The 14,130-nt window shown below is 45.8% G+C and overlaps 1 protein-coding gene across 2 annotated transcripts in view; it reads right to left on the bottom strand.

Moving 5' to 3' along the window:
* The window catches only part of RAP1GDS1 (Rap1 GTPase-GDP dissociation stimulator 1), a 143,736-nt gene extending 129,833 nt beyond the window's left edge, over positions 1–13,903 (bottom strand). For both annotated transcript variants that reach the window (XM_040418178.1, XM_040418179.1), the window contains exon 1: positions 13,720–13,903. In XM_040418178.1, coding sequence (XP_040274112.1) covers positions 13,720–13,723 — 4 coding nt within the window. In that variant the 5' untranslated portion in view covers positions 13,724–13,903. The remainder of the gene's footprint in view (positions 1–13,719) is intronic.
* Between the last annotated feature and the right edge of the window lie 227 nt (positions 13,904–14,130).

Genomic DNA, 14,130 nt, shown 5'->3' with positions numbered 1-14,130 from the left:
TCACAGGCTGAGGCGGGTCATGGCTGCGGCCAATGAAGAATGGATGAATGAATGAATGAGCATATCCAGCTGTTTCTTGTGTGTCGAGCTGAGACCAAGAAGTAGAGAGAAGGAGGGATGGGAGCAGCATCAGAATGCCAGCAGCAAAGGACTGCTTATTGTATAATGCTTATATAGTGAGTAAGGTTTATTTATATTTTTACCCATTCTGGCCCTATATTCCCTCAGAAAATCCCTTTAACTGGTCAGACATTGACAGTTTATTTCCTTCTGTAATCAAGTTTATTGCCTTCTGTAATCAAGCTAATTTTCATACCTTTTTCCAGGGAAAATGAGCTTGCTCCCTACAGAAGCTGGCGGTGTTCCCAATGTAAACAGTACCCCTCCATCCTGACCGTAGCATACATTTTTATGACGATAGCTTCCCAAAAATTACCATTCTTGACCTGTTGGAATTTTGGAGGTACAATAGCTACAGAACCGATCAGGTAAAATAGAATCCCTTGAAAGGTCATAGCAATTTCTTTGGTTCAGTAACTTCACACATCTTTACATAAATCAATACTACAAGCGATCACAAGAAACTTTGTAGTAGGTCTTATCAGTGAGAAAAGTCCAGTTCTCACCTTATCAGACGTTTACCTTCCCTCCCCCCTTCCTTATTGCTTTTTCACTTTGAAAAATGCATTAAGCTGGCTATACTCATTATGTTTCAAAAGAGATTTATTGAAGTTTTGAAACTGTATAAGACTACTTTCACACTCGCGTTTTGGCTTTCCGTTTGCGAGATCCGTTCAGGGCTCTCACAAGCGGTCCAAAACGGATCAGTTTTGCCCTAATGCATTCTGAATGGAAAAGGATCCGCTCAGAATGCATCAGTTTGCCTCCGTCCAGTCTCCATTCTGCTCTGGAGGCGGACACCAAAACGCTGCCTGCAGCAATTTTCTGTCCGCTTGACGAAACTGAGCCAAAACGGATCCATCCTGGCGCACAATGTGAGTCAATGGGGACAGATCAGTTTTCTCTGACACAATAGAAAACGGTTCCGTCTCCCATTGACTTTCAATGGAGTTCATGACGGATCCGTCTTGGCTATGTTACAGATAATACAAACAGATCCGTTCATGATGGATGCATGCGGTTTATTATTGTAACGGATCCGTTTTTAGCAGATCCATGACGGAGCCGCCCAAAACACAAGTGTGAAAGTAGCCTAATACGAAACAAGGCAAAAAAAAAAAAAAAAGTTAAAATTGAATTCAATGGGTAGCATAATGAGTGGAACAATCATCTGCTGAACGTTCATTTCGTTGACACGGCCATGCACATTAAGTCCATATTGGCCATTACAGTTGTTCAAACTATAATGGTCTGCTATCTGTCAGCTAATTTTGTGTTAAATTACAACAGACTAATGTTTTTTTGAATGAACTTGCCCACTTTGATCAACTTAAGACCTAGACAGGAGCAGCTACACAGGAGGATCATATTAAACATGTCAATGCAAGTCTAGGGAGAGGGGAGAAGTGAGGGGAGAAGTGAGCAGAGGCAAACACAGACAAGCAGACTGCTGATGCTATATGGGCTAAGATATAAAATTCGCAAGTGCTTTATTCACAACCATACAGGTCAGTACTTCTCCGTAATGTCCTCATGGTCCTGGGGCTGCTTTTGACTGAGGAAGAGAAGGTTAGGAAGCAGATTCTCCTCAACATTCTGTGTGCACTGGATAGAAGCTAGTCTCTACTCACCATCTCTGGGAGAACTGCACACTAGACATGCATTACAGGGAAAAACTGCTAAAAATGCCAGATACAAGTGATATACTGACCAGTTATCGTGTTATTTCTCATGTACACACACTGTACTACTGATTAAGGCCTCATGCACACGGCCAGTGTGAAGCTGTTCCATGAGGCGGCCGGGACGGATCGAGACCCATTCAACTTGAATAGGTCCGTGATCCGTCCGCACCGCAAAAAAAAAAAAAAAGAACATGTTCTATTCTTTTGCGGTGCAGAGGCACGGACAGCGACACCATGGAAGCACTCCGTAGTGCTTCCGTGCCTTCGTTCCACACCGCAGCTCTGGATTGCGGACCCTTTCAAGTGATGCGGGGAGCACACGGCCGGTGCCCGCATATTGCAGACCCGCTGTTTGCGGGCAGCAATATGGCCACGGCCTGTCGACGGCTGTGTGCATGAGGCCTATTGCAGAGTCAGTTGAAATGTTAGGCGATTTAACGCGTACCTATCTCCAACAAAGTTCACATAGATAGTTAATGGCAGCATGTGGACTTCACGATTTGTTCAGGAGTAACTTTGGCCAGCTACACCTGGAGCACCACAATGCGTCTCTGAATATTAAACAGACATTGAGATAATCTATTGCAAGAGAAAAGCTTTAGTCCTTCTAGGAAAGAGTGGTCAATCATTCTATGAAGAAATACGGAGGGAATACTGTGTCTACGTCATTCTCTACACTCAAGAACGTCACAGAACTTTTCAATGATGCTTTTCCTAAATCTGGGCACTGGTGAGGCCACCATATACATATCTTCATCTTAGTGATTATGACATTGTTTATGATCTTACAAAATTATCATTTATTTTAAAGCTAAATTCCAGGGCACTGTATCAGGGCTCCAGACTAAAAAAAAAAAAAAAAATAAATCTCAAGGAGCCATTGGCTCCTAACCTGAAAAATTAACCGCCAAATTTAAAATACATATAATATAGCTGGGATGCTAAGGAGCATGGGTTTTTCCTAAGCTACAGCCCACTCAGTTTCCCACCTATCTCTAGAACATGGCCCCCAAAATTAAGAAGAGAGCACCACGCATGTGTGGCAGGCGCTCTCGGTTATTTCCAGGACTCCCATAGAAGTGAATGGACAGTGAACTACGCAAGCATGATCACCTCTATGGAAGTTTCAGCACTCCCATAAAAGTCAATACATGGTGCGCCGTCGTTCACTTTGGTGGCATAGGATAGGTACGGCCCCCAAAGTGCGAGATGGGCCAACCCCTTTAAAACGGTATTCTGGTAATCTCATAATCCACAGGAATAGTTTGATATTTCTGACCACTGGGACTGCCCCATACCCCGAAATTAATGGAGAGGCTGGTGGAGCGTGCGCCTTGGCGCTAGATTTATTCTCTATGTGACCACCAGAAATAGCCAAGCACTGTCCTCAGCAGTCCAATAGAGAATGAATGGGGTGGCAGGTGCATACACTACCTGCTGCTGCATTTATTTCAGGGAGCTCCATAGGGCAGGGATGGCCAACCTGAGGCTCTCCAGCTGTTGCAAAACTACAACTCCCAGCATGCCCAGACAGTCTACAGCTATCAGCCTACAGCAGGGCATGGTGGGAATTGTAGTTTTACAACAGCTGGAAAACCGCAGGTTGGCCATCCCTGCCATAGGGTATGGGGCCACTTTTTCATTATTGGAGGGGTTCCCAGATACCTAGCAGTCTATACATGAAGATATCTTCACCAGTCCTTCAATGACCTGGGGCATAACTACGGTGAAAGGAACGCACAAGTGGGGGGGGGGGGGGGGGGGGCAGGGCCAGGCGGTCTGACTGGCAGGAGCCCCTCTACTAGTCACATTACCCCCATGGCTTCTCTAAAATAAGGTATACAGTAGTTAGTGACGGCACATCTGTACAGACATGGAGCTCTCCACACAAGGCCAGGGCAATGTGACTCGCTCCCTGAGATATTGCACATGATGTCACTGAGCTTTCCTCCCCGCCTGCTTGTCCAGTACTCTTCCTCCACAAGTCACACTGAGGCAGAGGACTGGCCACTGCAGCAGCCTCAGAGCCTGGTCACACAGATACATAGAATTAAAGATCCTTCCCCCAGCATGCCATGAAAGTGCCAGGTGAATGCCTTCATATACCCTTCAATGACCCCTGCCATAGTGACTGGGCAGACATGTGCTGCCACTGCAGGCCGGCTGGCCGCCCCCTGCACAGGGCACTGCCCAGGAGAACACTACCTGTACCTGCACCAGCCACCGGCTGCCTTAGAAAGTTTCAGCATGGGATCAAGCACTCTGCTCCGTCCAAACCTGCCCAGCCCAGAAACTGTGACCGCCGAGCCTCCCTCACCTTCACACAAACGCCCTGATAGTGACCGGATACTGCAGCCCATTTGCGCTGCTAATCAAAACGCCCGCCATCCCAAGCCCCGCCCACCCATCGGCGACAGCCTATCACAATGCAGGAGTTCCAGATTAGACAATCAGTGAGCAGAATCCAAAGTCTTTCACCTGCATGTGACCGGACACCTGATTGGCTATTCTGGCCGGGCTGGCGATGGAGATTCGATGTGTGAAGCGCAATGTTTGATGAAAGAGCAGCGGAAGGTCTAGGCGCAAATGGCGACAAGACTACAAAGTCTTGTCGCCATTTTGCAATTCTAAGTCACATTGGCAACCATTTTGGTCGCCATCTGGAGCCCTGTGTATATATGAAAACCAGGTTTTAGTATATAACATGAGGTAAAAATTAGATAAATCAGCTGCTTGGAGCACCTCGTTGCTCTCTCACATCTCAGCCAGCCAGCTTTGAGTGACAGGCCAGTCCGGGCAGATGTAATCTTGCCTGGCTCTGTGTTCTCATGCGTACCTTTTTTTAATAGTATTTATTCATTCATTCGTTTTAAATTCGCAGTTCATCAACATCTCAACCGGGATGAGAAAAAACAAGTAGGAACATTAGACATCAAGCCCAGGTATCGCAGTATTCAGTCGCAGGAAAAATCCAATAATAAAGAAGGGATCCAAACAAAAGCACTTGCGAGTGTCTTTTTATGGCAGTAGCCCCCCGGACATATTGAGCGATCACTAGACATCATTCACACCACACACACCTGAGCACCCTGTTGCCCCACCCAAGTCAATACCTAGACCATGTGCTGCGCACACAGCCAAACGCCCTAAATCTTTTCAAAGCGGTCTGGAGTTCCTCTGTTAGCTTATACATGGTGAGATCAGCATTTATCAGTTGTGTCCACTGTTCAAGAGCAGGGGTCTTTCTCCCATAAATCATTAATAAGCGGAGCAACCTTCTGCCATATTTAGTGGGAATTACGTCTACCACAAGTTCCAATAAGCATACCACAGGGGAACAGATCCCTGGGAGCCCCAACTCCATATTGATGAAAGTGCATATCCGACCCCAGTACAGCTGCAATGTGGGACACACCCATATCATATGATACAAGGATTCTCTTCACTCCCCGCATCTCGTACATGAGGGATCCGGTATGGATGTGGAAGAGGCGCCGTGTATCCACTTGATCTGGATGAGCTGGTCTCGGGCACTAATGACCGTGGTTTTCCATACAGAGCTCAACTCCTCCAGGTGAGACGCCTCCAGGCCAGGAATATCCATGGACTAGCGATCAAAGGATCGCCGGAGTAGAGAATCTTCTTATGCGTACCTTGGCGCTTTGGGAATTAGCGCATGCGCAGTAAAGCCCTGATGCTTGCCAGGCAACTTCCAATCTGGCAAGTAATGCAGTTGCGCTGTGTGTGTGCTGATCCCTGAAGCACCAGCGCAAGCACAAGAACACAGAGCCAAACAAGATTACATCTCCTCTGCCTGGTCCCGTCACTTAAAGATGGGCGGGCAAGGTGGACGGCAATAAGAAAGCTGGATTTTTGGTGCAATGGGGATGCCCTTGATGCATCAAGAAGCAAATTTGTATATCATTAAATCATGGATTTTGCAGAAAAGCAGGCACTGATCGGGATGCTGGAAACGAGAATCGGGAGACCTGCGCACATCTGACACTGCATTACTATGAAGGTAAGTGGCGACAGATTCCCTTTGAAGCGCTACTCTTTAGGGTACGTTCACTTGTGACTAAAAAAAACTGTTGAAAAGTCCAGTGTGGATTTTGCCACATATTTGCACCTATGCATGTATTGAGGATTTCACTCTCTCCATTGCAGAGGGTGAAATCCAGAGTGGAGATCCATACCATAAACTGACATGCTGAGCATTTCAAATCCACTTGGCTATTTTCGGCAGCCCCAGAGAAATGATTGGAGGGTGGCCGCGCATGCGCGGTGTGCCATCTTTCCCTTTGCTGGTTCTGTTTACTAGATAGGTACGGGTCCCAGAGGTGGGATCCGCACCTAAGAGACAATGGGGTCATACCGTAACAACATGCCCCCATTGTCTGAGATGGGAATACCCCTTTAATACAAGCCACTTACTAATGTATTGTTATATTATTATTGTAAAAAACAAAATCCTTCAGTGCCAGCCGCCCTTATTCCCAAGAGAATCCAGAGATGGTCAGCACTCCAAGCATCTTTCACCATATTCCCAGGAGTAGTGATGCATCATCAATCTCCACAGGACTGAGACCTTTACCCGGCGTACCATAATACCACGTATGAACGGAGGTTACAAGCAACAAGAGGGCACACATGTAGTACTACATGGCCGCTATCCAAATGAATGGGCTAGCTTGTAGTACATGGAGGTGCCAAGTTGAAGTTCTCTGCTCCAGGTAATAATGGGGATCAAGTGACATGAGCTCCCTCTATGACATCCATATGGCGTATGGGGCGATCCCCTTAGACCTGATGCTCTCCAGCTGTTGTAAAACTACAACTCCCACCATGCCCAGCTGTAGGCAGTCTGGGCATGCTGGGAGCTGTAGTTTTGCAACAGTTGGAGAGCCGCAGGTTGGCCATGCCTGCCTTAGGAGGTCCAGCATGACAACCCACTGACAGCAGTGCCCATCACTAAACATAGGCTGAAACATGTTCAAGAACCATCTTGCAAACTGAGTACATAAAATATTAATTCTGAAGTTTTACTTACAAAAAATATGAGAGTTTATGTTAAAAATTCACAAGGATGGTAAGGAGAATTGTATAAAGACCTCAGGACCTGGCATTGGATTTGACATGGATTTTGATGTGGAGTAACCCATATCCAATGCACGCGAATGCGGCTTCCGCAACATCATTCACATCAAGGAAAAAAATAAAAACCATCATAAGCAGCATGCAATATGTTTATTCCTGCAGATTCCTCGTGGAAGATTTGACCTCAATAAAAAGCACTAATCCTCATCTGAGGATTTCCTGACGTCTATATTTCCTATTTCTGAATCTTACAAGTATGAACAAGGCACAAATCATCTGGCGCCGAACATCACCAGTATATTAAATGCGGCCCCTAATCCATAGACCATGCAGTTCTTTCATCACAAGCAGGAGAGGGCCGATTTCTCCATGCATTCTGTGCATAATGCCCTGCCGACATTTACATTTGAATAGGCCATATGTAAGATTATCATGGAGGTCCCCTATAAATGTGCACATACATGGGAGCTCAGCACCATAGACCAGCAGGAGATTTCTGCTTACTCCAAGTTCCTTAATAAAACTGCCTCATGAAAAGGAGCTTCCTATATGTACAGGATGTGCTGGAGATGTCACCTATACATGGACACTATATACACTCCGATCTATAGAACCATACTACCTGTATGTACAGGGTGTACTGGGGATGTCACCTATACATGGACACTATATACACTCCTACCCATAGAACCATAGTACCTGTATGTACAGGGTGTACTGGGGATGTCACCTATACATGGACACTATATACACTCCTACCCATAGAACCATACTACCTGTATGTACAGGGTGTACTGGGGATGTCACCTATACATGGACACTATATACACTCCTACCCATAGAACCATACTACCTGTATGTACAGGGTGTACTGGGGATGTCACCTATACATGGACACTATATACACTCCTACCCATAGAACCATACTACCTGTATGTACAGGGTGTACTGGGGATGTCACCTATACATGGACACTATATACACTCCTACCTATAGAACCATACAGCTTGTATGTACTGGATATGCTGGGGATGTCACCTATACATGGACACTATATACACTCCTACCTATAGAACCATACTACCTGTATGTACAGGGTGTACTGGGGATGTCACCTATACATGGGCACTATATACACTCCTACCTATAGAACCATACAGCCTGTATGTACTGGATATGCTGGGGGTGTCACCTATACATGGACACCATATACACTCCTACCTATAGAACCATACAGCTTGTATGTACTGGATATGCTGGAGATGTCACCTATACATGGACACTATATACACTCCTACCTATAGAACCATACTACCTGTATGTACAGGGTGTACTGGGGATGTCACCTATACATGGACACTATATACATTCCTACCTATAGAACCATACTACCTGTATGTACAGGGTGTACTGGGGATGTCACCTATACGTGCACCGTATATACACTCCTACCCATAGAACCATACTACCTGTATGTACAGGGTGTACTGGGGATGTCACCTATACGTGCACCGTATATACACTCCTACCCATAGAACCATACTACCTGTATGTACAGGGTGTACTGGGGATGTCACCTATACATGGACACTATATACACTCCTATCTATAGAACCATACAGCTTGTATGTACTGGATATGCTGGAGATGTCACCTATACATGGACACTATATACACTCCTACCCATAGAACCATACTACCTGTATGTACTGGATATGCTGGGGGTGTCACCTATACATGGACACTATATACACTCCTACCTATAGAACCATACTGCCTGTATGTACATGGTGTGCTGGGGATGTCACCTATACATGCACAGTATATACACTCCAATCTATAGAACCATACAGCCTGTATGTACTGTATGTACTGGGGATGTCACCTATACATGGACACTATATACACTCCGATCTATAAAACCATACAGCCTGTATGTACTGGGGATGTCACCTATACGTGCACAGTATATACACTCCGATCTATAGAACCATACAGCCTGTATGTACTAGGGGTGTCACCTATACATGGACACTATATACACTCCTACCTATAGAACCATATTACCTGTATGTACATGGTGTGCTGGGGATGTCACCTATACGTGCACAGTATATACACTCGGATCTATAGAACTATACTGCCCTTATGTGCTGTCATGTCACCTATACGTGCACAGTATATACACTCTGATCTATAGAACCATACTGCCCTTATTTGCTGGGATATCACCTATACATGGACACTATATACACTCCTACCTATAGAACCATATTACCTGTATGTACATGATGTGCTGGGGATGTCACCTATACGTGCACAGTATATACACTCCGATCTATAGAACCATACAGCCTGTGTATACTGGAGATGTCACCTATACATCTATAGAACCATACAGCCTGTATGTACAGGATGTGCTGGGGATGTGGCCTATACATGGACACTATATACATTCCTACCTATAGAACCATACAGCTTGTATGTACAGGATGTGCTGGGGATGTCACCTATACATGCACGGTATATACATTCCTATCTATAGAACCATACTGCCTGTATGTACTGGAGATGTCACCTATACCTGCACAGTATATACACTCCAATCTATAGAACCATATTACCAGTATGTACAGGATGTGCTGGAGATGTCACCTATACATGTACAGTATATACTGTACACTGATATCTATAGAACCATACTGCCTGTATGTACTGGATGTAGGGCTGAAACGATTCATCGATTTAATCAATGTAATCGAGGCAAAAAAAAAATCCTCGCTGCAGAATCACATGACCACGGAGCGCGAGTGAAATGAAGCTTCTCACTCACCACTCCGTGGCCTCCCGTCGGCACCGCGCTGCAGGGCCTTGCGCTCACACATCGTCAGCGCGCTGGCTGACGCGGTGTGTGATGTCAGGTCCCCAGTGCATGCTGGGATGAAGACGAGTCTCCTGCGGACTCCATGTGTCGGCACACTCTGCACTGAAAAGGTAAGTATAAAGTTAGCAGAGGCGGCAGCAGTGGCGGGGGGCACCTGTGAGTTGGCATGTATAAATTTATTGGCGGGGGGGGGCACCTGTAATTTGGCATGTATAAAGTTATTGGGGGGAGAGGTTAATGGGGGCACCTGTGATTTGGCACATGAAGGGGCTGATCTGGGGGAGTGGGGGGGGGGGGCATTGTGGATGGCATGGAGGCACTGGGAAAGGGGGACATCATGGCAATCTGGATGGAGGGGCTGATGGCAGTGCCATCATGGGGACACTGGGGGACATGACATGGAGGGGCTGCTGATCTGATGGCACTGGAGGACATGGTGGATGGCATAGGAGGCACTGGGGAAGGGGGACATCATGGCAATCTGGATGGCATGGAGGGGCTGATGGCAGTGCCATCATGGGGGCACTGGGGGACATGACATGGAGGGGCTGCTGATCTGATGGTACTGGGGGGGGGGGGACATGGTGGATGGCATAGGAGACACTGGGAAAGGGGGAAAGTTTTATAAAGCAATACGTTATTTTAAGAAGGTTTTTCTTATTAGATCACTCGATTAATTGTAAAAAATAAAATCGATAGAATACTCGATTACTGCAGCCCTAACTGGATGTGCTGGAGATGTCACCTATACATGTACAGTAATATACACTCCTATCTATAGAACCATACAGCCTGTATGTAATGGATATGATGGGGATGTCACCTATACATGGACACTATACACACTCCTATCTATAGAACCATACAGCTTGTATGTGCTGGGGATGTCACCTATACCTGCACAGTAAACACACACTCCTATCTATAGCACCATACAGCCTGTATATACTGGAGATGTCACCTATACCTGCACAGTATACACACTCCTATCTATAGCACCATACAGCCTGTATATACTGAAGATGTCACCTATACCTGCACAGTATACACACACTCCTATCTATAGACCCATACAGCTTGTATGTACTGGAGATGTCACCTATACCTGCACAGTATACACACTCCTATCTATAGACCCATACAGCCTGTATATACTGGAGATGTCACCTATACCTGCACAGTATACACACTCCTATACACAGTATACACACTCCTATCTATAGCACCATACAGCCTGTATATACTGGAGATGTCCCCTATACGTGCACAGTATATACACTCCTATCTATAGCACCATACAGCCTGTATATACTGGAGATGTCACCTATACCTGCACAGTATACACACTCCTATCTATAGACCCATACAGCCTGTATATACTGGAGATGTCACCTATACCTGCACAGTATACACACTCCTATCTATAGACCCATACAGCCTGTATATACTGGAGATGTCCCCTATACGTGCACAGTATATACACTCCTATCTATAGACCCATACAGCCTGTATATACTGGAGATGTCCCCTATACCTGCACAGTATACACACTCCTATCTATAGACCCATACAGCCTGTATATACTGGAGATGTCCCCTATACGTGCACAGTATATACACTCCTATCTATAGACCCATACAGCCTGTATATACTGGAGATGTCCCCTATACCTGCACAGTATACACACTCCTATCTATAGACCCATACAGCCTGTATATACTGGAGATGTCACCTATACCTGCACAGTATACACACACTCCTATCTATAGACCCATACAGCCTGTATATACTGGAGATGTCACCTATACCTGCACAGTATACACACTCCTATCTATAGACCCATACAGCCTGTATATACTGGAGATGTCACCTATACCTGCACAGTATACACACTCCTATCTATAGCACCACACAGCCTGTATATACTGGAGATGTCACCTATACCTGCACAGTATACACACTCCTATCTATAGACCCATACAGCCTGTATATACTGGAGATGTCACCTATACCTGCACAGTATACACACTCCTATCTATATACCCATACAGCCTGTATATACTGGAGATGTCCCCTATACCTGCACAGTATATACACTCCTATCTATATACCCATACAGCCTGTATATACTGGAGATGTCACCTATACCTGCACAGTATACACACTCCTATCTATAGACCCATACAGCCTGTATATACTGGAGATGTCACCTATACCTGCACAGTATACACACTCCTATCTATAGACCCATACAGCCTGTATGTACTGGAGATGTCACCTATACCTGCACAGTATACACACTCCTATCTATATACCCATACAGCCTGTATATACTGGAGATGTCACCTATACCTGCACAGTATACACACTCCTATCTATAGCACCACACAGCCTGTATATACTGGAGATGTCCCCTATACCTGCACAGTATACACACTCCTATCTATAGACCCATACAGCTTGTATATACTGGAGATGTCACCTATACCTGCACAGTATATACACTCCTATCTATATACCCATACAGCCTGTATATACTGGAGATGTCACCTATACCTGCACAGTATACACACTCCTATCTATAGCACCACACAGCCTGTATATACTGGAGATGTCACCTATACCTGCACAGTATACACACTCCTATCTATAGACCCATACAGCCTGTATGTACTGGAGATGTCACCTATACCTGCACAGTATATACACTCCTATCTATATACCCATACAGCCTGTATATACTGGAGATGTCACCTATACCTGCACAGTATACACACTCCTATCTATAGCACCACACAGCCTGTATATACTGGAGATGTCACCTATACCTGCACAGTATACACACTCCTATCTATAGACCCATACAGCCTGTATATACTGGAGATGTCCCCTATACCTGCACAGTATACACACTCCTATCTATAGACCCATACAGCCTGTATATACTGGAGAGGTCACCTATACCTGCACAGTATACACACTCCTATCTATAGACCCATACAGCCTGTATATACTGGAGATGTCACCTATACCTGCACAGTATACACACTCCTATCTATAGACCCATACAGCCTGTATATACTGGAGATGTCACCTATAGTGCACAGTATACACACTCCTATCTATAGACCCATACAGCCTGTATATACTGGAGAGGTCACCTATACCTGCACAGTATACACACTCCTATCTATAGACCCATACAGCCTGTATATACTGGAGAGGTCACCTATACCTGCACAGTATACACACTCCTATCTATAGCACCACACAGCCTGTATATACTGGAGATGTCACCTATACCTGCACAGTATACACACTCCTATCTATAGACCCATACAGCCTGTATATACTGGAGATGTCCCCTATACCTGCACAGTATATACACTCCTATCTATATACCCATACAGCCTGTATATACTGGAGATGTCACCTATACCTGCACAGTATACACACTCCTATCTATAGCACCACACAGCCTGTATATACTGGAGATGTCACCTATACCTGCACAGTATACACACTCCTATCTATAGACCCATACAGCCTGTATATACTGGAGATGTCACCTATACCTGCACAGTATACACACTCCTATCTATAGACCCATACAGCCTGTATATACTGGAGATGTCACCTATACCTGCACAGTATACACACTCCTATCTATATACCCATACAGCCTGTATATACTGGAGATGTCCCCTATACCTGCACAGTATATACACTCCTATCTATATACCCATACAGCCTGTATATACTGGAGATGTCCCCTATACCTGCACAGTATATACACAGCATACACACTCCCGGTGACAGATAATGGCAGGGCTTCCTGCCACAGCCGGTCAGTCACATCCTGCACAATCCGCACGCACTGTATACAGCTGCGCCGTGTGTGACTGTCACCCAGCGCCCGTCTCCTCCACTCACCCATGCTGCTGCTGCCTCCCCTGGTCCCTGTGCCGCTCCGGTCTCCAGCTGCCTCTGGCCGGGTGTATAAGCGGGTATCTTCGGAGGTTTGTGGGACCCAGACGACACCCGGCGAAAATCCTCGAGTCACCGCGAGAGCTATGGAGCGCCCAGAGTCTGGGCTAGGAGGAGGAGGACGGGCGGGGGTTGGTTTGTGAGCGCGCCTGCGCACTAGGCAGGTACAGTGCCCATCTTCAGCCCCACCCTGCAGTGCCGCTGCTGCCACCGGTGCTGGCACATGGCATAGCACTGGCTGCTGTATGTGTATGGAAAACGCCGTGTAGGACTAATTATTCAGAAAGATTATACTGAGATTGTAATGAGTAGCTTCCAGCCTGACTGAGGTCCTTGTTCTGGAAATATCTCAGGTGA

This window comes from Bufo bufo, chromosome 2 (genome assembly GCF_905171765.1).
Source record: "Bufo bufo chromosome 2, aBufBuf1.1, whole genome shotgun sequence".
Taxonomy (NCBI): domain Eukaryota; kingdom Metazoa; phylum Chordata; class Amphibia; order Anura; family Bufonidae; genus Bufo; species Bufo bufo.
Note: the sequence above shows the minus strand (reverse complement) of the source record. Positions and strands in the feature narration are given on the sequence as shown.